Source organism: Danio rerio, chromosome 5, assembly GCF_052040795.2.
Source record: "Danio rerio strain M-AB ecotype USA chromosome 5, GRCz13ab, whole genome shotgun sequence".
Taxonomy (NCBI): Eukaryota; Metazoa; Chordata; class Actinopteri; order Cypriniformes; family Danionidae; genus Danio; species Danio rerio.
In genome coordinates, this window is record NC_141025.1 from 7,417,501 (window position 1) to 7,445,172 (window position 27,672).

The 27,672-nt window shown below is 37.0% G+C and overlaps 1 protein-coding gene across 8 annotated transcripts in view; it reads left to right on the forward strand.

Annotated features, from left to right (window-relative positions):
• pxna (paxillin a) overlaps positions 1–24,627 on the forward strand; it is a 108,073-nt gene extending 83,446 nt beyond the window's left edge. For 7 of the 8 annotated variants that reach the window (XM_087251555.1, XM_087251554.1, XM_087251559.1 and 4 more), the window contains 5 exons: positions 6,947–7,105; positions 13,321–13,494; positions 22,479–22,560; positions 22,684–22,832; positions 23,348–24,627. In XM_087251555.1, the coding sequence (XP_087107681.1) occupies positions 6,947–7,105; positions 13,321–13,494; positions 22,479–22,560; positions 22,684–22,832; positions 23,348–23,614 (831 nt within the window). In that variant the 3' untranslated portion in view covers positions 23,615–24,627. 8 annotated transcript variants of the gene reach the window in all.
• Positions 24,628–27,672: the final 3,045 nt, after the last annotated feature.

The following is a 27,672-nucleotide window of genomic DNA, read 5'->3' on the forward strand; positions in this document are numbered from 1 at the left end:
ATAATTTAAATAAATGTTTGAACCTTTTGTCTACAATTATAGCTATTACATTTGTTCATTCCGGTGCTCATGTTGCTCAGAGTTTTTTTTTTCACAGCAATGCAATTGAAGAATCAGTTTGAGTTCAAAAGAAGTGATCAGAAAACAGTTTTTAACAGAAACATTTTTTATTACAGCGAAGAACATTTGTAACATTCATTCATTTTCTTTTCGGCTTAGTCCCTTTATTAATTTGGGGTTGTAACAGCGGAATGAACTGCCAACTTATCCATCACATGTTTTACACAGCAGATGCCCTTCCGGCCACAACCCATCACTGGGAAACACCCATACACTCTCATTCAGACACACTCATACACTACGGTCAATTTTAACACACCCAATTCACCTGTACCACATGTCTTTGGACTGTGGTGGAAAACCAAAGCACCCGGAGAAAAACCCACACGAACACTTGGAGAACATGCAAACTCCACACAGAAATGCCAACTGACCCAGCCAAGGCTTGAACCAGCGACCTTCTTGCTGTGAGGTGATTGTGCTAGCCACTGCGCCACCGTGACGCCCCATTTGTCACAGTCTCAATATTTATTTATTTTTCAAGTACGATTTGTGGGATTTAATGTTTCTATGGATGTTAAAGTTCCCAAAATGCACTTGTTTTTTGGAATCTGTTTAAAACTAAATGACTTATAGACACCTTTTTTAATATATATTTTTATTGCTTTTAGCACAAAATAATTAACATTACCTAGAACAGAAAGTGTACAAAGGCCATTTCACAAAATGTCAGACACAACATAGTACAGTTTCTTCTAGAAAGCATAAGATAATAGATAAATTAAATAAACTATAGAGAAGTAGGCTCCACAACTCCGCGTTCGCCAAACCAAACCAACTGGAGCTGCGGCTTTTTTAAAAGAAGACGAGCAGCAAATCCGGATTTCACCATTTCCAGATGAGCAAAGCTCTCGGGGGGGGGGAATGTTCCTTACAAACGTATTTGTCGCGTGTACTGTAGTCCACACTTGAGTCCAGCTGCGCTCTCATAGCGAGGGATTGAAAACAAAACCTTCGTTGCAGCACATTAATAAAAACAACACTGGCGACCCGTATATCCAAACAATTCTTCTTTTTCAACTTGGTTTGGCAACACAAGTCATCTCTCTGCCGTCTGAACACTGTAACAGGTAAAAACAGTCTTCGAAGCTAGCATGCAAATTAATGAAGTTGCACCCCATACACAATAGAGCGCGCTGATTGGTTTAAACCAAGTCTTACTCATGAATGAATGCAGCACACTCAGAAATGTCACAATGTATTTGCCAGTACAAACAGCCATTCTACACGCTGGAATACACTCAAGTACCTAATTGGCTTGACGCAGAAAAATTTGTATCAAACCGGAAGAATGAATTTGCTCGAAATAACGCAAAAACAACCTATTTTCACTTTGTAGTGAAATATAGGTGTCCAAATAGTGTTTTTAGCAGTGTGGGACACATATACGACCGTCAACAGCTCAAATAATGTGTTTTGGGGTTTCGTGACCCTTTAAAGCAAAGCCACATTTTCATTCATTCATTCATTCATTTCCTTTATTAATCTGGGGTCGCCACAGCGGAATGAACCGCCAACTTATCCAGCACATTTTTTACGCAGCGGATGCCCTTCCAGCCACAACCCATCTCTGGAAAACATCCACACACACATGCACACACACTCATACACTACGGACAATTTAGCCTACCCAATTCACCTGTACCGCATGTCTTTGGGCTGTGGGGGAAACCGGAGCTCCCGGAGGAAACCCACGCGAAGGCAGGGAGAACATACAAACTCCACACACAAACGCCAACTGAGCCGAGGTTCGAACCAGCGACCTTCTTGCTGTGAGGCAACAGCACTAACTACTGCGCCACTGAGTCGCCCAAAGCCACATTTTTTATTTATTTATTTTTTTTTTTTTTTTCTCGCTCAGAATTGTGTAAAATGCTGTAGTAGAAAACAGAACTAGAAAACAGACTAAACCCTGCATGTTACACGTCAGGCTACACTTGACCATTTCAGCAGTAGAGTATTAAAGTGTGAGCTCATAAGCGGAAATAACAGGGCGTTAAGGGTGCTATTTTTGTTTTTCTTAAGAATGCTTCTGTGTCACGACTCTCAGTTCGTTGAATCCACAGAGCAGAGATGCGGTTTCACCAACACCTTTTTGACCTGTAACCTTGCTTGGCTTGTCATCTGATTACGTCTTTAACACCCTCTTGCTGTATTTAGGGAAGGTTATGCATAGAGCATAAGACTTGCTTTTAGATTAGCAAAACAGATTTGAATCAAAAGCTTTTCGTTTTTTGTGACATGAAATATCAAATTACACAACATCTAAGCAGATGTTCTTATTAACTGTTGCTGCTTTGTGGAGTTGTTTTGTTGGATGTGAAAGCAGATGTAGTGTGAAAGCAGTAATGTTTTTCTATTACTGGTACTGCTGAGGCTAATTCACACATTTGATCTAAACGTCAATTTCAGTGACACTAAGATCTACTTGTTTTCCTTTTAAGTGCATGCGGTGGTGCTGTTTATAGTTACTAACATCCTGTAATGGAGTGACTAATGAATGATGCAATTAAATGTGTGCAACTCAACATTTCCAGTCCTGTTTGTTTGAAAGAATAAGATCTTGACATGTGTTCTGAATATTTAAAGGTAAAGATTTAAAGGTTAGACCTTTTTTACATGGAGATGGTTTTATTGAGAAAATATTCAATTGAAAGATTGATTTGTCATGGTGCAAAGTTTGTATAAATCTCTGAACCAATATACACTGCTTAATAGAGGACGTTAACATTCACCTCTTAGCACTGTGTTCTCCAAAACAAGTTATGTATTAGTTAGTGGTGTCTTCATATCTCTGGCAAATGTTTAGCCTTTCATTTTCAACGTTCTTTTCATTGATTTAAGAGTCATGACCTGAAACCCAAAATTCACAGGAGGATTTTCCCCTTCAATTTTGTCCAGGCCAGTTCATTAGTTTGCCTTTTTTAATAGTACTTTTAAACCACAATTCGAAATCTTTATCTGATTTCATTAGTTCATATTCTGTATTTTTGGGTTAATCATTACATTATAGTTATTTCAGTGACCATTCTAGTTTTACTTTCTTCAATTTTGTCCACGTCTGTATAAGAGGTAACAGACATGAAGACATCCTGTAAGGGCTGAGACCACAAGCCAACTGCAAACAATTAGTGGAAAATGAAAATGATCGCCTCGTGTTGGATCGCATCACACAGTTAATTTCCCACACTAAGGGCTCTATTTTAACAATCTAGGCGCAATATCTAAAGTACCTGGTGCAAAAGCATTAAGAGCGTGTCCGAATTCACTTTTGCTATTTTAAAGATGGAAAATAACGGTGTGCACCCTGGCGCATGGTCTAACAGGGTTGAGCTTATTCTCCTAATGAGTTCTGGGTGTGTTTTGAGCATAACGTGCATTAAACCAATTAGAGTCTAATCTCGCATTCCATTTAAGAGTCAGTTGCGTCGTGCCATAGTGCATTTGCTATTTACATGGCAGACTTTGTAAGTGGGAAAACTGAACACTTCACTAGCAGGAGAACAGTTAAACAGAGTATCTGCAGCATGAGGATAAAGAACGAGCCTCCTTGGTTCAGCTTCTTTACTTTCTCTTTACTTCTACTCTTTACTCCTTTCATGGAGTGTGGAAATGATTAGCTTCAATACTATTTCTAAATTCAGTTCCAATTTCCAGCTAATGAATAAATGGACATGTATTTTCCCCAAGAATTTTCAGTTGAGTTTCTGCACTTGCCTGCTGCTACTGAAGGCACTATCGCTTACACGGTCTTTCATCTCGCTTTGCACTTGAACCACTAATTAAATGCTTAAGTTTGTTTAACTGAATGTATTTTAATTACATTACAACATCAATGCTGTAAAGAGAACCTCATAAAAATAAAATTAGTCACATTAACCTTTCACCGGAAGTTTACCGTTGGCTAAATAACGTGCATATAGCCCATTTGAAAAAATGTAACATCTTAATAAAAAAAAAAACTTTAAATACTAATATTAAATAATTCACCATAAATGTAACAATCCCGAACAGTATGCTCAATTTGATGATGTTCACTGACTAGTATTTTTAAAATATGCCGTTTTATCAATGTGTTTACACCGGATGACTAAACTAACAGCTTCTGGAATTTTCTACTTTATAATGTAATAGGGTGAGTAAGCTACACCTCCACAGAAAATCAATTTCTACTTCTGTTAACAATGCCCTGTTAACATGCAAAACTCTCAGCCAATCAGGGGTGCATTTCCCAAACAATGACGTAACTCACGGCTGAACTATCATAGTACTATGCATCGTTTGAGAAATAAATGATGTAGGGACGAGTGTTTCCCAAAACCCATAGTTTCTCTGTCGCAGATCCATCGCTTGAACCACATTAGTTCTAGTGTAAAATGCCCATAATGATGCTCTAAACTGGGTGGAGTAACTACTTCTTAAAAAATGTATTTTTAATAAATTTTTTTCTACACAAGCACGCATTTAAAATAAAATCCAATGAAAGTTTTGGTAAAAACATGCACTCATTTTCCATATTAATTGAAATATATGTAAATGGCACATATTGGGCTTGTGTTTACTTTACTAATGTTCAGTGTTGGGCAGTGTTGGGCAGCTTAACTACATTTTTCAGTAGCTTGGCGGTAGCGTCGCTACTTTCTAAATCAAATCGAAGCTATTTTTTAAGTCAAGTAGCGCAGTAGCATCCACACAAGCTACATTTACAGATTGCAGATCATTAAGTGACGGCACCGACATTCACGAAGCTGTGAGGCCGGTGTGTAGCCGGTGATAGTAAATCCATATGATAGCTGGAATGAGGAATTCTTGTTCATCCTGTTTTACGGTGTTCGACAAAAAATATTTGGGTGCGTTACTGCCACCTCTGGTTGGATGTCGCCAACCGAAACTTGCTTGATAGAAAGATGACAGGACGATTGAAGGATGAAGCAGGATTCCTCGTGACCATACCTCGAGAAGTACATGTTAAGATGCAATAACTTATTTCTATATATTAATAATGTATGTTAATTTATATATTATTCCAAAAAAATTCCCTTTACTATAGTATTTTAAATGTGTAACACCTGGTTTTATTGTATTTTTTTGTTTTAGCTTGTTATATACTATAATGTGTTTCTGTTTAGTACTGCATATTATTTACAGTAAATAACTGAACTGAACTATCATGCCTCATATGTTTCATTGACAGATTTATTGATCACTGAGTTATGATTGACTTGGATTTAAGTTGCTTCGATTTCAAAATAAAAATGGCAAAAATAGCTTGAATGTAGCTAAGCTACTTTTGCCATGTAGCTTTAAGCTTAGCTTGCTACATTTCCCAGGGGGCAGCTTTTAGTGTAGTTAAGCTACATTTTAAGTAGAGTAGCCAATAGCTTAGCTCACTACACTTTTCAAGAAGCTTGCCCAACACTGCAAATGTTATTGAGAAGTTGAACATTACATATTCTGTTCTAATACATAAAATCACTTACAACAGCTAACACATTCTAATATCATATACAAATCATATCAAAAATAATTAATGAGGCTATTTATTATAAATATATTTACTTTAATAATAATATTAATGATTATTATTAATATTATTATTATTAAGTAGGATATTGTTTATTTATTTATTTTTTGAAAAGTCTACTTTTACAATTTGACACATGCAAACCACAGCAGAAAGTTCTAACCAACAGGCCCATGTCATGTACAGTACAGATACTTAATACATAACCCACTACACATTAAAAGAATTAACGTATGCTATGTTTTTTGTTTTCACAAGCTTTTGGAGACGTAACGTAAATTCTGCTTTTAAATAAAATAAATGAAATAGCTTTCACCATGGGGCTGTGTTCAAAATGACATCAATGTTTTCAAAGTGCACTGCGAAGGGAGCACAATTGTAAACATGAAGATCGCTAAAACTGAACTGTAAAAATAGCTTGATAGCAAATTACACCTAAGAGTGATGACTTTAATGCTTTTTTATTTTTAATAGTTCCAACTTTGAATCTTAGAATGTTCTAAATGAATAGGGCATAGGGGTAAGTGGGAATAGAACACAGCCAGGAACTATGTTTCTAACTACAGCTCCAGAGGTGTAGTTTCAAGTGCTCAAATTTGCGACGCAGTTTGCGAATGTTTGTTGGAGCGATGGATTTGGGAAACAGCAAATCAACAAACTATATTTGTAACGACGGAACTTGCGACCATAGTTTGCTAACGATGGTTTTGGGAAACGCACCCCAGAGCAGCAGGCGTTGACTGAAAATAGGCAATTACTTATCAGTTGATGATGTTTGATGTAAAATCTTGGACCTTACCCCAACCGTGAACAATACAAAATTAAAAACTGAGGTAGTTTGTGACCCCACTCCATTACAATTGACTTCAAAAAAGTGTACAAAAAGTATCTTTGGAAAAATGCATTTGCTGAATGGCTTAATTGGTGATAATTTAGTAATGTTTACCAAGCAGAATGTGTTGAACAAGCAAAACTGCTCTTTTTGTGTCTGCATGTGTGGAGAGGGAACTGCATCCATGTTTCCTTTGCTTTATAAAGCAGTGTTTATAAAGTGTAGGTTTGCTTCTTTATGATTTATAGTATATTATGGCTTAGGGCAAGTGTAAAAAATGTCTCTGGACAAGTGCATTTGCTGAATGACTTAATTGGTGATAATTTAGTAATGTTTACCAAGCGGAATGTGTTGAACAAGCAAAACTGCTCTTTTGTGTCTGCATGTGTGGAGAGGGAACTGCATCCATGTTTCCTTTGCTTTATTAAGCAGTGTTTATTAAGTGTGTGTTTTCTTTTTTGTGTTTTTAGATTATGGCTCAGGGCAAGAGTTCCCCCACCAGTGTCCCGAAGCAGGGGAATAAACTGGACAATATGCTGGGAAGTCTGCAGTCAGACCTCAACCGACTGGGTGTCCAGACTGTTGCCAAAGGCGTTTGTGGAGCTTGCAAAAAACCAATCGCTGGCCAGGTGAGAAATCCTCAGATTATTACATTTATAGCATTATCCAGACCTAGGTCAACAGCAGGGATGTCGAAAGTTGACCCATGGTGACGTTTGATTTGGCCCACCATTCAATCTGAGAAGAGAGTGATGGTGAGGTTTCTCTTTAACTGAGATGGCCATTTCTAATATAACCTTTTTTGATTGTTTGTTTTATTGCTGAGCTACCAAAAAGCAAACCAAGCTTAAATGTTTCAATTAAATGTTGTGAATTTCTAAAATACTGTCAGTCTATGGACAGAGAACAATTACATTTTTTCAATTCAGCTTTATTTGTACAGCGCTTTTACAATGTAGATTGTGTCAAAGCAGCTTCACATAAATGCTCATAGTAACTGGAACAGTGTGGTTCAGTTTTTAGTGTTTAAGTTCAGTTTAGTTCAGTTTAGCTCAGTTCAGTGTGATTTAATCATTACTGAGAGTTCAAACACTGAAGAGCCAATTCATCGATGCGTAGCTCTACCAATCCTGAACCATGCGAGCCAGTGGCGACAACGGAGAGGGAAAAAAACTTCACCTGATGGGAGTGAAGAAAAAAAACCTTGAGAGAACCAGACTCAGTTGGGCACGACCATTTTAATTTCTCCGCTGGCCAAAAGTCTTGTGCAGAGCTTCAGTCACCGCGGTGGAGGCTGGAAGCTGGCCTCAGCGAAGACTCGTATGTCCCTGGAGCGTCACTGGAATCAGTCTCATGTTCTCCACTTCCCATGACCATCAGTGCAGCAGCAGCAGCTCAGGATACGGCCTGGTCCCGGATATGGAAACCTTGGGATCATCTCGTCGCTGGTCTTGGATCCAATCAGTGACTCAGCATAATCTGAGGACCTCGGGATGAGTATCCCCAGGTGAAAAATAGAGAATAAAGAGAATAATTAGCGTAGCCGCTGTTCATAGTGTATATAAGCAAGATGCAGAAGCCTGTGTGGAACCCGCTAGGTGATGGATTGAGTGTATGCTTTACTAAACAGATAGGTCTTTAATCTAGTTTTGAACTGGGAGAGTGTGTCTGAGCCTCGGACGTTATCAGGAAGGCTATTCCAGAGTGTAGGAGCCATGAAAGAGAAGGCTCGACCTCCTTTACTTGATTTTGCTATTCTAGGTACTACCAGAAGCCCTGAATTTTGAGATCTTAAAGAGCGAGTTGGTTTGTAGCGAGACAGAAGGTTGGTTAGATAAACAGGAGCTCGATTATTTAGAGCTTTATAGGTGAGAAGTAATATTTTAAATTCAATACGAAACTTAACAGGCAGCCAGTGTAAGGAGGATAAAATTGCAGAACAATGCAGCGAGACATCAAATCAAGGCAAATCTTGACTTGTGTATTCACCATTAAGCTCTATTCTGTTATGAATGGGATTGTTTTTGCTGATGTATTATAAAAATAAACTGCATTAATTAATATAAAGCAATGATTTGTAGTTATTTTTAGTTATTATTAATTACCCGTCACAACTTTAATTTAACACAGTTTAGTATATTTACCTTTGGCCCATAGGCCTTAATCAAGTTTGCTTTTTGGCCCTTTTAAAGAAGAATTTAAGCATTAAATCTGGTCTACAGGATGTTCGCTGGGTCTTAGACGTCTTAAAATATCTTAATATTTCAGTGATTTTAAGCCTTTTTAGGGCCTAAAATTTAGTTTTTGAAATTTGTGTTGTAGGTCTTGAATCATTTTAGACCTGTCTTAACTTTGCTTTGTCCATGTGAGGCTACTCAATCAGGCCAACATCCATCCAATCAACAATACATCAATACATCCTTATTTTTTATATTTAATATAATACATTTTGTAGTTTTAAACAGCTGTGAGATTTTTTTTTACAGCAAATTCCCCATTAAATTCCCTTATCAGGGAAAGAAAAGTAAAAACAATTGTATGATTCCTCATGATAATAATATGATGACAATACCGGGCTGTTAAAAAAAAAAAAACATCCTTAATGTTTAACCATGCATACGTTTAAAATTGCATTCTTAATGGTTTTAAGGATTTCAAAGAGTCTTCAGTTTGACATGATGAATCCTGCAGCAACTCTGGTCTAAAAATAGACTTGTATTATTGTGATTATACTATGCTCTAGATTTGTTTTAGGCAAGGCAAGTTTATTTATAGCACATTTTATACACAACGGTAATTCAAAGTGCTTTACATAAACAGGAATAAAAGAGACAAGAAAATAAAAATGATTAAAAGAATTAAAAACTGATAAAAACCTTAAAATGAAACAGAATTTTCATTTCAGTGCATGTTTATTACTGTATTCTATTCAATATGAAAAGAAAGTAATCTGGAGGAACTCAAATGACCGCTCTCAACTGGTCCCATGTCAATAAACATTTACGGTCAATAAAACGGGGTTATTTTATTGCCTTATTTTTTTATATCAGTATAAAGTTTATTTATAGCACATTTTAATACACAATGGTAGTTTAAAGTGCTTTACATAAACAGGAATAAAAGACACAAGAAAATAAAAATGATTAAAATAATTAAAAACTGATTAAAACCTTAAAATGTGTTAAAACAGTTTTTAAAGGAATGAAAAAAAGAAATACATAAAAGTGTGATCTGTCGGATGTAGCACTGTGCTCATTCAGTAAAGGCACAGCTAAACAGATGCGTGTTAAGTCTTGACATGAACATGCCTAATGTTGGAGCACGTCTGATCATTTCTGGAAATTGATTCCAGCAGTGGGCTGCGATGTTACTAGCTGAAGGCCGATTCACAATGCTTAGACTGAACTCTTGGAGTTTCTAGTTTATTAGATCCTAATGATCTAAGGAATTTGTTAGGTTTGTATTCAGTGAGCATATCTGTAATGTATTGAGGTCCACACCTGAACCAGCTTATCAAGCTCTTAATAGATATACTCGAAACTCTGTTAAAGTGAGTTGGAGCTAAACTCAGCAGGACGCCGACCCTCCAGAAGCGAATTTGGATATATATATACGTATATGTATATATATGTATATGTGTGTATATTTATATATATGTATATATATGTGTGTGTGTGTGTGTGTATATATATATATTTATTTATATATATAAATGATATTTTTCTAATATATTTTAAAACAAATTCTATGCGTTAAAAACTCACATTATTTCTCATCTACACTGAAAACATTTGAGCTGCTTTATTTCATTATTTAATTGTCTACTCTGTGGTAATTGTGACATACATTTTTTATTTTAAGATATTTCTGCTTTACTGTGCGTTTTTGAGCAAATAAATGTAACCTTGACTTTCAGAAACATTCAATCATAATAAAGATGGCACTTGTTTAAATAGTGGTATGAATGCTGCACATTTTTCTTTGTTATAAGGCTATATTTACTAATCAGGGCACAATGTGCATTTTACAGATGTGCACCGCTGGATTCTAGAACACAGATGCAGCAGCTCATTTGCATAATGTTCAAAACACGCAAAATTAGGTCACAAACGTTGCATGATTCATTTAAATATTCTCCTTTGAAACAGAAATGATTGAATATGTCTCTTTAAAAATCAGTGTCTATGCACTGTATATCTTTAGTAAATTTTGACAGTGGTTATTTTTATTGCTGGAGCAAGCTGTTGGAAAATCTGACTCATAATTTAAACAAAATGTAGCTTGTAAGGCTGATGGAAATGGTGGTGCTATGAATTGTTTAGATTATCATTTTAATTATATTAAATACTTCACACTTTATTTGATGAGGAACCATATATGGTAACTTCATTGACAGAATTTTCATTTCAGTGCACGTTTAAATATATCTGTATTCTATTCAATATGAAAATAAAGTAATCTGGAGGAACTCAAATGACAGCTCTCAACTGGTTCCATGTCAGTAAACATTTGCTGTCAATAAAACGTGGTTATTTTATTGCCTTATTTTTTATATCAGTATAAGTAAAGTTATTTTAAAAGCATTACTAAATGGCTGCGTCCGAAACCGCCTACTACTCAGTAGGTACTGCATTTGAATTTAAATGTACTACTCGGCCGTTAGAAAAGTACGTTCTATACAGTATAAACGTGAAAAGTATGAATGGAATTCGGATGTACTACATCCGCCATTTTGTCATGGTCACGTGACCTGCCTGCGTCATTTGCATCGCTTTACTCCCATTCATGAATTCGCTTGCAGGTTCATTATGGGATAGCGCAGCATGCAATGGGATGCGCACTCTAGAATCTCGCCGGAAGTAGTAAGTCATCCGGGTACTTCTCGCATACTGATTTTCGAATTATATGAATTCGGACATACTACTCGACTCGCATACTGATTTTAGCGTACTATATAGTATGGAAGTATGCGGTTTCGGATGCAGCCTACGACTTTATTATTTTAATTAAATAATCAATAATTATTCTGTTCTGGTTTTCGGCCAATGCATTCAGAATTTTCAGTTTCGGCCCAGAATTTTTGTTTCAGTGCATCTCTAAAAATTACCTTATGCAGTATTAAAAGGAAATGATCTGGAGGAACTCAAATGACAGCTCTCAACTTGTTTTATAAGTAAGCTTTTACTGTCAATAAAACGTTGTTATTTTATTGCCTTATTTTTTTATGTCAGTATAAATTAAGTTGTTTTAAAAGTATTTAAATATTACTGTTGTTTAGGCAATATTAAAAGAAAATAATGTGGACGAACTCAAATGACTGCTCTCAACTTTTACTGTCATGATTATTTAGCCAGCAGCTTGCTCAGCCGGCAGCTAGCTCTCTGCAACTCTCACATGGTCACCCACTGAAGCCAAGCAGGGCTGCGCCTGGTCAGTACCTTGATGGGAGACCACATGGGAAAGCTAGGTTACTGCCGGAAGTGGTGTTAGTGAGGCCAGCAGGGGGTGCTCAACCTGCAGTCTGTGTGGGTCCTAACACCCCACTATAGTGAAGGGGACTCTATACTGCTCAGTGAGCGCCGTCTTTCGGACCAAGACCTTGACTCTTTATCTCTCTAAAAATCCCAGGATGGCCTTCGAAAAAGAGTGGGGGTTGAACTCCGGCCAAACTTGCCTACTGGCCTCTGTCCATCATGGCCATAGTTGGCTTCATCACTCTCCACCAATCAGCTGGTGTCTTGTGTGTGGTCTGGCGCAATATGGCTGCCATCATGTCATCCAGGTGGATTCTACACAATGGTTGTGGATGAGGAGATTACCTTCAATGCGTAAAGCGCTTTGAGTGTCTAGAAAAGCACTATGTAAATGTAAGGAATTATTATTACTATTATTATTATTATTTTATTGTCTTATTTTTTATTATTTATTAATTTATTAATTATTTTAAAAGTATTAAGAAAATAAGCTGAGTAATAAGAAGAAGGAGCTGAGCCCAATCAAAGCCAACAAAGCTCTCGATTTACCGGTCAATCTACGTTCCTACTCTCACTTATGCTCATGATCTTTGGGTCATGACGGAAAGTACAAGATCTCGGATACAAGCACCTGAAATGGGTTTCCTTATAGATAGGGTGAAGAGCTCTGTCGCCTGGGAGGAGCTCTGAGTAGAGCCGCTGCTCCTCCACATCGAGAGAACTCAGTTGAGGTGGCTCGGGCATCTGTTTTGCATGCCTCCTGGATGCCTACTTAGGGAGGTGCTCCAGGCATGTCCCACTAGGAGACGGCCTCAGGGAAGACCTAGGACACGGTGGAGGGACTACTGTATGTCTCGGCTGGTCTTGGAACGCCTCTGGATCTCCTCTAGAGGAGATGGAGGAAGTGTCTGGGGAGAGGGATGTCTGGGATTCTCTCCTCTGAGACTGCTGCTTCCTTAACCAACCCGGGAAAAGTGGAATACAAAATGACTTTCCATTGTTTGATAAAATAATAAATAATTATTACAAAACATCTTCACTTTCAGCTCAGTTTACATTTCGATGCATCTTTAAATGTAACTCAGTGCAGTATAAAAACATGGTAAACTCATAAACAAAAAGTGGTAAACTCAAAAGAGCTCATGCCACTGATAATGAAACTAATGTCTTGTTAAAACACCCAGCGAAGCCTTATTTTCATGATGTATAAATATAAAGCACAAAGCCAGACACTTGTAGTTCCGCTTTATTATTAAAATGAGCTCTTTCGGTTCTTGTGAATGGCAGTTCCCCAAACTGAAAATGACACAAATTTGCTGAAAAGCACACACTGAATACTTTTTCTTTGATTTTTCTTAATTTTATTTCAGGTGGTGACCGCAATGGGTCGGACGTGGCATCCGGAGCATTTTGTGTGCACTCAGTGTCAGGAGGAAATCGGCTCCAGAAATTTCTTTGAGCGGGACGGTCAGCCATACTGTGAAAAGGACTATCACAGCCTCTTCTCTCCTCGCTGTTACTACTGCAGCGGACCCATTCTGGACGTAAGCGTTACACTTTACATCAGCACCTCCAGCGCTCACAGGCCTGTCTGTCTGTCTGTCCGTCCGTCTGTCTTTCTGTCTATGTTGTGAATGTGTGAGAGAGAGAGAGCGAGAGAGAGTGCATTTCTCTCTCTCTCAATTTAAATCAATAATTGCTTTACTGGTGTGACAAATGTACTGCCAAAGCATTTTGCAAGTTTACATTAAAAAGAACATACATATACACTCATTGCTCATTTTATTAGGTACACCTGTCTAACTGCTCGGTAACGCACATTTCTAACCAGCCTATCACATGGCAGCAACTCAATGGATTTAGGGATGTAGACATGGTCAAGACGATCTGCTGCAGTTCAAACTGATAGAAAGGCAACAGTAACTCAAATAAGCACTCGTTACAACCGAGGGCTGCAGAAGAGCATCTCTGAACACACAACACGTCCAACCTTGAGGTGGATGGGCTACAGCAGCATTAGACCACACCAGGTGCCACTCCTGTCAGCTAAAAACAGGAAACTGAGGCTACAATTCATACAGGCTCACTAAAATTGGACAGTAGATGATTGGAGAAACTTTCCCTGATCTGGTGAGTCTCTATTTCTGATGCCACATTCAGATGGTCGGGTCAGAGTTTTGGCATCAACTGCATGAAAGCATGGATCCATCCTGCCTTGTATCAATGGTCCAGGCTGGTGGTGGTGGTGTAATGGTGTGAGGGATATTTTCTTGGCACACATTGGGCCCTTTAGTACCAATTGAGCATCGTGTCAATGCCACAGCCTACCTGAGAATTGTTGCTGACCATGTCCATCCCTTTATGACCACAGTGTACCCATCTTCTGATGGCTACTTCCAGCAGGATAACACCATGTCATAAAGCGAGAATCATCTCAGACTGGTTTCATGAACATAACAATGAGTTAAACTGGACTCAAATGACCTCCACAGTCGTCACCAGAGCTCAATCCAATAGAGCACTTTGGGATGTGGTGAAACGGGAGATTCGCATCATTGACAAATGTGCAACAACTGCGTGATGCTATCATGTCAATATGGAGCAAAATCTCTGAACAATGTTTCCAGTAGCTTGGTGAATCTCTGCCATGAAGTATTAAGGCTGTTCTGAAGACAAAAGACTGTCCAACCCGCTACTAGTAAGGTGTACCTAATAAAGTGGCCGGTGAGTGTTTAAGTATTTCTCATCCATATATTGTGCCACTGGTAAGATACAACCTGTTTTTTTGACCTATTAAGTTCTGTTTTATTGTTTAACTTGGTGAATTCAGGGTAAATGAGCTCAAAATATCTGTGTGTGTCGTCCGTGTGAATGTATGTGTGTATCTCTGATTATTTGTTTGTGTGAGTGTATGTGTGTGCTTGTTTGATGTGATTCATGAGGACTTAAATTTGTATCATTTCATAGCTATGTTTTAATATTGCAATATTGAGGTGGTTTAGTAGCACTTGCCTTGTCTTCTAGTAATTTAAAACCGATTAAAATCATACCTAAGAATTTTTCACATTCAAAATTTCGTAAGAGGGCTGGGTTTATATTACAAGAAAAAATAAAAAAATCACATTACGCCTATGAGAAGTCCTCATAAATCACACATACCAACCTGTGTTTGTGTCAGCGTGGATCCCTGTGTCAGTGAATGTGTATGTTTAAGTGTGTATGTGTGTGTCTCATATGTCAGCACCCAGTCTTACTATAGCCACACACACACTTTACCTCAGGCTTCAGATTTCCTGTAAACATAAACAGTGACTTACATACAGTCTAAATAGATCGTTTGCTGTAGAACTGAACACATGCATGTAGACTGGAGAGCCTGCTGCAGACAGATGAAAATCTGCAAATGTATATGCACGAAAGGATCAAATGTGCAGCTCTGAAGCCATCATGTAACTCTGAGTTCAACTAGAAATGAACATTGTCATTATTTACTCGACCTGTTTGTGCATTAGAAAACAATAAACTACATGAAATCCAACCTGAAGTTTCACACAGAATTTTAAGACATTTTAAGAATCGATTTGATCAAGTAGTTTTAACCAGATGCCGTATTGGGCATACGAGAATTACACATGGTTTTTTGCTCCAAGGTGAAAACCCCACTCAGTGTTTGTGCTGCAAAACTCCTATTACTGTAAAACATATTTTACTGGACTGTCCTGCTTTTACTGATTCCAGAAGGACTTTTTATGAAATGAACTCTTTTAAGGACATTTTTGACAAAGTGGAACCAGAAAAGATTTTAGAATTTTTATCATGTATTAATACAAAAAATCTTATTTAATTTATGTTTTATTTTGTTTGTTGATTTTCAAATTGTATATTTATTGTTGAAAGATTCCTGCCATGAGGATAGCCTTGGTTGCTGACATGGCAAAAAATACATTACATTACTCGACCTGTTTGAGTTCTATTGACCTCCATAGTGTTTGTTTTTCCTTCAATGGAAGTCAGCGGTTGCAGGTTTTCAGCTTTCTATTAAATATCTTCATTTGTGTTTAACGTAATAAAGAAGTCTGTGCCAATAGCCTAGTGGTAAAGTGCACCGATCTATAGCACTAAGGTGCTTACGGCGTCCCAAGTTCGGTTCCTGGCTCAAGATCCTTTGCCGATCCTTCCCCCCTATGTATTCCTGTCTCAACTCCACTGTCCTATTAAATAAAGGTGAAAACCCCTAAAAAATATATGATTATAAACATAAAGAAACTTTGGAACTAGGGCTGCACAATATAATGTTTCAGCCTCGATATCACAGTGTGATCATTCGCAGTAGCCACATCGGAGGATAAGCAATGTTGAGATTTATTATAATTGGTCATTTGCATGTGTTTTTGATGCTTGTGATTGTATAATGATTTTAAAAACATTCAGGTATAAGAAATTGTATCATTTGTGACTTTAACAACGATTAATTTTATTGAATTATTCTTATTTTTATCCTTAAGTTGCTGTACTCAAATACTGTTAGACTCCGGAAACGATAAAACACTTCATCAATTGCATCTTTTTCTTGACTGTATTTATAGATTGTTATGCATGAAAATATTCACAAGGCATGCAAAAACAGAGATGCACTGCAAACAGCACAGACCACAACAAAAAATGTGTTTGAGGACCCCGAAAAGTTTATAGACTGTTTATTAGATTTTATGGAGATGCAACTATTAAACATTACTAAACGCGTGCAGGAAAAATACTCGGTCACTTTATTTTGATGGTCCGTTTGTTTCATTGCATCTACATGTCAACTCATTCTCATTGGAGTAAAAGTAGACAGGGCTGGATTAAAAACACATTGGGCCCAGGGGCTGTAGCAAATCCAAGGGCCCCCTTTTAATTATTTTTACCTCACGAAAGTATATTTTAATAAATTGTTGTTATTGTTATTATTATTAATAATAATTTACTAATTAATATTATCATCTAATTTTACATTAATTTGATTTATATTTAATTATTATATATTTTTTCTATTAAAATAAAATGAATTAATTTAATTAATTAAAATAGGCCTGCAAGTATACAAAATTAATGACATAATGTGAACTTTGAAGTTCAAACAGGTAGCAAAAATCAGCAAAACAAAAAAACATTTGCAATACTTCCTAAATTAGTGCTTTATAATAAACTATAATAAAGGTAAGGGTTTACCTTTAAAAAGTTTCTTTAGAACTTTCGCTGACCATAAATCCCTAATGATAGAATATCGTGGTCACACTTTACCATAAGGTTCATTAGTTAATGTTAATAAATGCATTTACTAACATGAACAAACAATGAACAATACATTTACTACTGTATTTGTTCATGTTAGTTAACGTTAGTTATTGAAAATACAGTAGTTCATTGTTAGTTCATGTTAACTCACGGTGCATTAACTAATGTTAACAAGCATGGATTTGGATGTCAATAATGCATTAGTAAATGTTCAATTATGATTAATAAATGCTGTACATGTGTTGTTCATGATTAGTTCATGTTAGTAAATGCATTAACTAATGAACCTTATTGTAAAGTGTTACCATGTTTCCTGCAGTTTGAAGAGCTATAGCTTAGAAATTTGACTCACTCTTACAAACTATTTAAGTAAATAAATTCCAACTTTCTTTAATAAGTAATGCACTATAAAAATATCCGAAAATTAATAAGGTAATATATAGTCTGTGTTTGTGTTATACATTAAAATTTGAAAGACTATTGGAAGTATAATATTAGAGGCCAGTAGTTACAAGTATTCAACTTTCTTAAAAATATCTCCTTTAGTGTTTCAAAAGTAAGAAACTTAAAACAGGTTTGGGCCAAGCAAAGATTGTGTGAATGAAAATGTTGTGGTCAACTCTGCCTTTAAATAAAACCCTATATTTTAAGTTGCATTTATAACCTTTCAACGCATGTTTACCTAGCCTTTCAGGGACGAAATCCTCTACAGTTTCATTAAAAACATCATCACTTGTGTTTGGAGGATAAAATAAAGTCTTATTGTTCTGTGCTGATATAAGAGTGACTCAGTGATAAGGCTATGTTAGGTTTGAGGTCAGCGAACCAGTCTGAACACTGTTATTAGCGTAGATAAGTTAAAGCATCCTTATTTTATTTATTTATTTATTTATTTATTTATTTATTTATTCTTGCATCAGATATATTGTCTGTTGACAGTCAGCACCAATATTTAATTGCTTCATATTATTACTGTCGTGTTCATAAAAGGGTCCAAGTTAACATTCATTATTAAAAGGTTTGCTTTCTTACTGGTTCAGTTAGACTTACTGTAAAGCATAACCGACTGTGTTTACTTGAGATAAATACTCTGCAATGATGGACACTTTGAGAACTGGATGTGTAGGCCATTTGATTTGTTTGCACACTGTCTCTGTTATATTGTGTGATGAAAGGATTGTGCGGCGCGCACCGCTTTGAGTCCAGCTGTAACCACCACGTGGCCGAGACAGTGCTTGAGTTCATTCAGTATGATTCCGCCTATCCCAGCTTCTATTACTACATGTACAAGTTTATCAGTGATGAAGACTGTTTGAATTTACGACGAATTTACGACGTTCTACGACGAGCTTGGTTAGGATACTATTGACTGGACGGTTCTCGCGGTAGTGCTGAAATAAGGGACTGGCCTGGGAAAATTGGGACATATGATCACCCTTAAGGCTGATTTATACTTCTGCGTCAAACGCCAGCGTATGCTACGGCGCTGACGCATAGCCCTTTGCCGTGGCCATCGCCGTCACTGACGTGCACCTCTCAAAAAATGTAACTACACGTCGCAACAAAGCGTAGCGCAAGCTCTGTGTTTGGTCGGCTTGGTAGCGATGACGAGTCTGGGCAGGACCAAGAGCCGCGCGAATGGCCCGAGCTATTGTTTACAAGTGTGGAGTTCCGTAAAGGAGCTCCGGATGGAAAGTTTTTTTTTGTGTTTACCTCATAGTTAAAGTTGTTGCACATCCGCCGGTTCCTGCCTCAAAATGAGCGAGTTTGAGTCACTTGTACATCCAGGAAGTGTTCAGGAAAAGCAAAAAAGCAGCGAAGAAACTCGACACAGAGGAACATTTACACCTCACTGCCCACTAGCGTTTCGGAAGTGTTAATGTTGACCAACAGAGAAGTATAAATGCACAGCCACGCGCGTTGCATTGTGCCGCATTTGATTGGAGTTAAATATGAAACACTCTATAGTAGGGATGTAACGGTATCAGAATTTCATGGTACGGTAATACCTCTGTATGAATGGCACGGTACGATATTTATTGAGTCATTAACAGGAAAAACAAAACTAACGAAAAGACTCGAAAAAAGTGCCAAAAGTGTTTATTTACCTTAGCACTGAACATATCAATGACATACAAATTAGCCATCTATCTGTAAGTTTCGAAACAGGAACTTCAATTTTTAATTTTAATAACAAAAAACTAAAAAATCATATAAAAAAATAAAGTTTCAATTTAGTATTGTTGAAAACTCATCACATTAAACATTTAATCACTCACTCACTTAGATAGAGATGGGTTTTAAGGAAAATTATCATATAAATATAATCTGGTAAAAGCTGGGATCTCTGGGCATTTACAATGTCCCCTGCAACAGAAAAAAAAAACTCTCATTTGGGACTAAAGTTTCTGGGACAGAGAGATATGATTTAGCCAAGGTTGACAGCAGTGGGGAACGTTGTGCATTGTCTTTCCACCACTTGAGAGGACAAGCCATGAGTGAGATAGAGGTCTCTTTGCGGTACAAGTCAATGTCTGCATCAATCTAACAAGTGTGCTGTGTTCTGCAGTCCCCATGACTGTTTTTAGTCGTATTCCCCGACTTATATTTCACCACAGTCTGGCAGTGCCTGCATACCGTTTTTTTCTTTGTCTGTCACCTTTTCTCCTTTTTCGTATCTTTAAAAAAAAAAACTAAATACTTCCACACACCCGATTTAAAACCCGCTTTAGGTTTGATCATTTCCAGCTCTTTTTCTTCCCCGCTACTAGCAACACACTCCATTTGCGCATTACTGGATCTGTAGTGACAACAGACCGCAAAGGATGATGGCCACGCCTAGGCTGATGGGAATTGTAGTTCCCGCTACCTCCCGTTCGCTTCATTCGCCTGAGCAAACTTTTCTCAGAAATAAAGTTTTGAGTCATGCGCCTACGGTAATATTGAAAAAAATTACTATTGCAGTATGACGGTATTTACAATATTGTTACATCCCTACTCTATGATCAGTCAATGCATGATCACAGGGATAACCAATGATTATTGGCTAGAAATTGCAACATTAGTGGGAAAGGAGGAACGTTTTTGTTAAAAAGTTTGGAAAAACCTGAGGGATAAGTTTAAGGCCAAAGGAGGACATAGCAAAAGTGGAGACGCAGTACACAATTACAAAATATCTTTAGCCACCATTTATAGGTTTTACAGTAATGTGTATATTACAGTTTTGAATTTAAAACAATTTAATAGTCACAAAACTATAATTAACAAACAAAAGATTTCTTTGATAACTGGAAAAGAATATTTGAGCCTATCGCTTTACAATATACTGATGCCCTGTTTTTTAGGCTTTATTGGTGATAATAGTCAGGAATGTTGGTCCATTATTGCCTTTTGAGCATAAGAAGAGGACCGAAAGTGTGAATTGTGAGTGTGAATTGTGAAGCGGGCTAAAAAAAAAAAGTAGTTTGTAGTCTGTAGTTTTTAGTAAGTGTAAGTTTTTTTTTTTTTTTTCATAATAAAAATATATTTGTAGAGCAACCCATGTTCTGTAGTTAATAATATTTTAATAAACTTTATTATTAAAATATTAGTAAAACTGTCCAAGATAGGAACAAAAGCAAGTAATGCATCAAAGTTTGAATTAAAAAAATCTTGAATGGTTATAAAAATCTTTTTAATCATTAAAATAATTAATAAAAAGAGTTGGTTTAAAAATCTTGAATGATTTTAATGATATGATGTAGTTCCACATACGCGGCGCTAGGAAAAAGTCTGAATTAGGCTTTAGGGTTAGGGTGAGTTGACATGAACTTGGAAGTTTTTTTTATAGTCAGTTAAATGTCTGTTGAAGGAGCAGTATCAGCAGATATTAAGCAGACAGTCTACTAATACTCAAATGGACCATCAGAATAAAGTGTTACCAAATACTCACAACACATGGCAAATAGAGAAACACACTGCAAGTAGTACAGACAACAATGAAAATATGTCAGGGACCCCAAAAAACGTATAGATTGTTTATTAGATTTTATGGAGATGCACTCCCACTGCAGAGTCATCCCAATTGATTTAACATTAGAAATTCTTTCCAAACAGAGATATTAAATCATCAGGTGACATTGAGATTCATATCGCAATATATATATATCGCAAAATAAAAATATTGCAATGTTCGATTTTTCCAATTGGGCAGCCCTGTTTGGAACCACTTATAGGTGATTTTAAAGGGGTTAAATATTCATTTTTTAGGTTAACCATCACTTTAACTGATAAAACCTTACTGTAAATACAGTAGTGATGGTGAAATGAAGCTTTCTGAACAGTGAACCGTTCAACTCAATTGTATTGGAAAAAGATTCATTACTCAAAGCTTTCCAAATCAGAGTTTAATGAGGACCTCTGCTGGTTAAAGTGTGGCAAAGCACTGTGTTGCAATGTTCACACCAAGCACCTCATTCAACATGCAGTAATACAACAATAGTAATGTAAACAATTCACCCAATTACTGTAGTATTTTACATGTAAGGTATGTCGAATTACACCACCGATGACTCTAGTAAAATCCAAAGTATTCAAAATCATTTACGTTTATTGTATTTCAACCGGTTTTACACCAACCCACTCATTCCGAGCAGGGATCGAACTGACGATTCCTGCATGGAAGGCAAATGCTCTGAGGACGCCATGAGAGTGAGGCTTTTCTGCTGCATTCACCAGCTGGCGTCTGTTACACACTATACTACAATATGCAGTGGCCTTCATTGAAAATAGTTGTAAATAATGCACGTTAGCATGTTTCAAAACCTTTTTACTATACATTACTATAGTATTTTTGCTGAAATACTGGTGTGTGGGACCAGTGCAGTGCTTTGAAACAGTAGAAATGTATGTAATCGATGCCTAATCTCTCGCTATACACTTTACTAGCCCATGAGGGTGTTTAAACCTTTGAGTCAAAATTCGTAGCAGTCACACGTGTATAGGTGAAAATGAAGCTTCGGACGTCACTGATCACATGATTATGACAAAATGAATCAAGCTCCGGTACACTGCTTCACTGCGAGATGCATCATTTTTTGATGCATCGGCACACATCACTACTGTAAACGATCACCCAATTACTACTAACTCCAATAATTACTACGGTCTTGTTTTTATCTTAAATTTGTGTTCTGTTATTGATATTAAATTGTGTGTTTTGTTCATGTTACTCGTATTTTAATTCTTCATCCGCTCTTCTTTGGTCCTGCAGAAAGTGGTGACCGCATTAGACAAAACTTGGCACCCGGAGCATTTCTTCTGCGCCCAGTGCGGGTCATTCTTCGGGCCTGAGGGTAAGAGCATCTTTCTCAGCCTCTTCTCTCCAGATGCTGTTTCCTTTTTTTCTGCTTTATTCCTTTAAAAGGATTTCAGCCATTGGCAACCATTTGTCTCTTTGTTCTTCTTTTTCCCGGCAGGTTTTCATGAGAAGGAGGGAAAGGCGTACTGTAGAAAGGATTACTTTGACATGTTCGCCCCTAAATGTGGCGGCTGTGCTCGTGCCATCCTGGAAAACTACATCTCTGCCCTCAACTCTCTCTGGCATCCTGAGTGTTTTGTCTGCAGGGTGAGTATGTGGGAATTTCCCATGGGCAGATGCAACAATGATTCACTCACCGGCCACTTTATTAGGTACGCCTGCCTAACTGCTTGTTAGCGCAAATTTGTAATCAGCCAATCACATGGCAGCGACTCAATGCATTTAGGCAGGTAGACCTTGTTGAATCCTATGCCATGAAGGATTAAGGCAGTTCTAAAGGCAAAAAAAGGGTCCAACCCAGTACTAGTAAGTGTACCTAATAAAGTGGCCAGTGACTGTACGCATATAGATAATGTATAACCCATTGGAAGTGAATGAGACCAGAAGTCTCAAGCCAAAAAAAGTTTCCAGTGGCTGCACCCACTCATACGTCAAGAATAAAGTCAATAGCAGCATTATGTATGGTCATTTTTACATGTGCTATAAAACATTGCATTGTATTGAATCCTATTGCCATTGCATTGCATCGTATTGCATTACATTGTAATGTATCATTTGAAATGTCTGATCGTTTTGTTTGGTCTCTCTCTTCTGCTCCACAGGAGTGTTTCACTCCATTTGTCAACGGCAGTTTCTTCGAGCATGAAGGGCAGCCGTACTGCGAGGCTCATTATCACGAGAGACGCGGCTCGCTCTGCTCCGGCTGTCAGAAACCCATCACCGGCCGCTGCATCACCGCCATGGGCAAGAAGTTCCACCCCGAGCATTTCGTCTGCGCCTTCTGCCTTAAACAGCTCAACAAGGGCACATTCAAAGAGCAGAACGACAAGCCCTACTGCCAAAGCTGCTTCGTCAAGCTCTTCAGCTAGAGTGCTGATGTGTGTTTAAACACACCCCATACGAGAGAGAGCAAATAGCGTCACCTTGTGGCGGTAGTGAGCATTACACCAGCTTGTCCTTGTGCCAAAACACTGTCTGACTAAGTGTAGATCTTCAGGGAAGCATTAGGATTTTGTTAACAGCATTTTTTCATCCAAAAAAAGCCCGCTTCTCCTGGATCCAGCCTAAATTTGATCCTTAAATTGCGTATTTTAGATATTATCGACTGCATCTGACAAATCGAGATCTATTTTTGTACTTGTTTTACACACAAACACACACAGCTGAACTTGAATACATGTATGCACACATCTCTTTGCACATTTCTAGTTTTATTTTCTCGCTGATTTTGTTTTAGCTTCTTCCTCGGCTGTATCATGTCTTTTTTCTCTTAAAGGTGCAATAATATCAACTGCTTGGCATCATTTTAGAGTACTTTTGGTTCTCTGAGAGTCTGGTCAGCTCTGATTTTCGCATTATAAAGTGCGCTCTTTCACTTTTAATGTCGATGTTTGTTTCTTTTTTTATATTTGCTGGGTGGTTTATGTTTGTTCTGGATGGCTGAAGTGCTTTGCGCTTTCATCCTGATGTCTTCATAAGAGTTTGACCGTCACTTCTGCTGTTTTCATACATGTTTTATTATTACAAAAAGCCTTCTTGGAGATGCCGGTCTTCCTCATGTGGCGCTCCACAATGTGCCTATTGCCACCAGGCATATTTCGCATTTTAATTATGGTTATTTTTGTCTTAATGCCTGAGGTTGATACACATTTCCCCCTTTTCCACTTATTTGATTTCCTACTGTATGCAAGTAAATATATTAAAGTCTTATGAATGATAGTTGATGGCGACTTTGATTTGTTCAGTAATTTAAAGATTTTCCTCTTTTTCAAGGTGATGTCATATTTTATTCAGAATTGACTGATGACATTCACATTGTATTTAAAACCTGGGTTCTAGATGGACTTTGCAATGCATTGAATAAATACCAGGCTCTAAAAGATGCAAGCGTCATTGGTTTATTTGCTTGAATGATTTTAGAAACCTAATTCTTTCATTCCTGTTTAACATAAAGATTTTTTTCCAACACATTTCTAAACATAATAGTTTTAATAACTCAGCTTTAATCATATATATAGTATATATGCACATATATACAACAGTTCTGTCTGGTTCTCAAATCTGATTGGCTGATAGCCGTGATATATTTAAGTAATATCAGCACCCGTACAGCCTCTTTACCTTTTGTGTATTACTCCGCCAACATACAGGCAGTAAAAAGCAGACACTACAGATCTAAAGTTTAAAAGATGAACGCACAGCTGTTTTACTGTCAGCTTATGATTTGAATCCAACGTGGAAGAAAGTAGTTCCTCATACAAAAGGGTTTTTGAGACTCTCCATGTTTGATTTTGTTTTTATATTCACAATTATGCCATCAAACTGTTGTATAAACGCAAAATCACACTCGTAGCAGTGTGATATGGCTGTATATCAACTCTGGTGGGGGCACCATCACACACCTCCCACCAGTGCCGATATACAGCCCTATCGCACTGCTACGAGTGTGATATTGGTCATATATATATATATATATATATATATATATATATATATATATATATATATATATATATATATATATATATATATATATATATATAAGGTGTGTGATGGATTACGGTTGATACGTGATTCATACAGATCACAACCCACCGTTCAGAACACACGTGACCCGCGGATTAATACTTTTTTTTTTACGCTTGGATTAATCCTAAATTTGTAACGATCGCAGAGAGATCACCTCTCACCTCATTTAAATCACATGTATGAAAGCATTTAGGCTTTCCTGTAAAATATAATGACGACAGAAGGAGTTGTGGTAGGTTATTTGGGATGTGGTGGGTTTCTTAGGTTATTAAAGGTGTTTTCTGTCACTACTTGTTTAGCCTGCATTAATGCGTTCAGTGTGAGCTGCGCGATTAATCATTAAAAGATCGGGATCTCAACACCCACGCAACATAAATTATAAATGACGGTGATTTGCATATGTTGATTAATCTTTCCAATCGCTGCATTCAAATCTGTGTTTGAAAAATGCAAAAATCAAGAAAGAGACTCAGTCTGTAGTCTTTTGAGATAGTTATGAAGTCACAAACAGTCAAATAACACAGAAGTACTGGGAGTACTTACATTATTATACTGGCAGTATTTACATTATTTAACCAAAAGGTGGCGACAACCAGCCATCAAAATTATGCCACTGAATAATTCTTCAAAAATGATGCATCTAGCAATGAAACATGAAGTTTTATGAGTGAATTGCTGAATCATTGATTGAAGATGAGAATAAAAATACATCTGGGTTGTGCAAATTATAATGTTAAATTTCTACATTTGGGCTGCATCCGAAACCGCCTACTGCAGTAGGTACTGCATTTGAATTTAGATGTACCATTCGGCTGTTGGAAAAGTTCGTTCTATACAGTATGAATGGAATTCGGATGTACTATGTCCGCCATTTTGTCATGGTCACTTGACCTACCTGCGTCAGTTGCGTCACTTCACTCCCATTCATGAATTTTCTGACGGGGCATCATGGGATAGCGCAGCATGTATGGGATGCGCACTTCAGAATCTCACCAGAAGTAGTAAATCATCCGGGTACTTCTCGCATACTGATTTTCGAATTCTATGAATTTGGACATACTACTCGACTCGCATACTGATTTTAGCGTACTGTATAGTATAGAGTTATCAGCAACAATAGTAGTAACAGTTAATTTTTTACAGTACTGAATATTTTACAATTTATGTTTATTCAGCTGATTATTTCTTCATTTTATGTGTCTTGCAGTACTGTTTTTGTAATAAATTTAAAGCAAATTACATTTGTCTCCTTTTTAGCTGATCCGAAAAATGGTCCGATCCGTGACTAAAAAAAAACAATGTGATCCGAACCATGAGATTTGTGACTGCACTATACACCACAATATAATATATAGTTATATTTATCTTATTTTTTTTCAAAAGTATCAAATATTTTAGACTAAAACTCTCAATCATGTGTTTTTGCTATAATCATATGTCACAGATTTCTCTTAAATTAATGATTAAGCTCATTTCAAGTTAGCTAAAGTCGGAGTATTGGCATGGACGGAGGGGACGTGTCCCCACCGATATTCATCAATTACTGAAATGTCCCTACCAATAATTAAATCGATTTCAAAATAATAAAACAATGCTCCAACAACCCTTAGTAATAGTAACCCACACATGCAAAAACTTAAGTTCGCTACGAGTTCACCGTAATGCTATTAACCAAGGCTGTGCAATTTATCGAAATTCGATAATCGAATTTAGCCTCCATGATTATGAGAAACTACAATCGGGATAAAACACTCAAATTGCATCACGCACCTCTCTAAATTTCTCTACATTCACACCCCCTCAAAGCCCGACTGCAGTAAAATCATGTAAATTGACTTTTGCAGCATGGGATGTAATTGCTATTTGTATTAGTAAGTGTTTATTTTATAATATTAAGTACTTTATTAATGTTTTATTCATCTTCTGCGAAACAGAATTTGTGCTGTTTAATGCAAAGTATGGATGTCCCCAATAATGTTAAGAGAAAATCTACGCCCTTGGCTTAAGTGTTACAAAATTCATATCTTATTTTAAAAGATAAATGTCAGGCAATTATTTCGAAACAATATTTTTTGAATCATTATTGCTGACTGAGCTAAATGTAACACGAGGTCACTAAACAGCATTTAACTTCAGTTTTCTCAGACAGTTAATAAAACAGGTCAATGACCCTGTGAATAAATCACTAGTTATGAAATAACAGATTTAACCGATTTTGTGAATGCAAAACCATTTAATCAGTAAAAGCATGGCATAAATTACCGTCTATATGCTGATGACTCTCAAATCTACTTCCCTATAAAATCTAGGGATCAATCCTCCCTTCAGGCTTTGCTGAATTGTTTGGCTGATGTGAAGTGTTGGTTGGCAAATAACTTTCTCTAACTGAATGAAAATA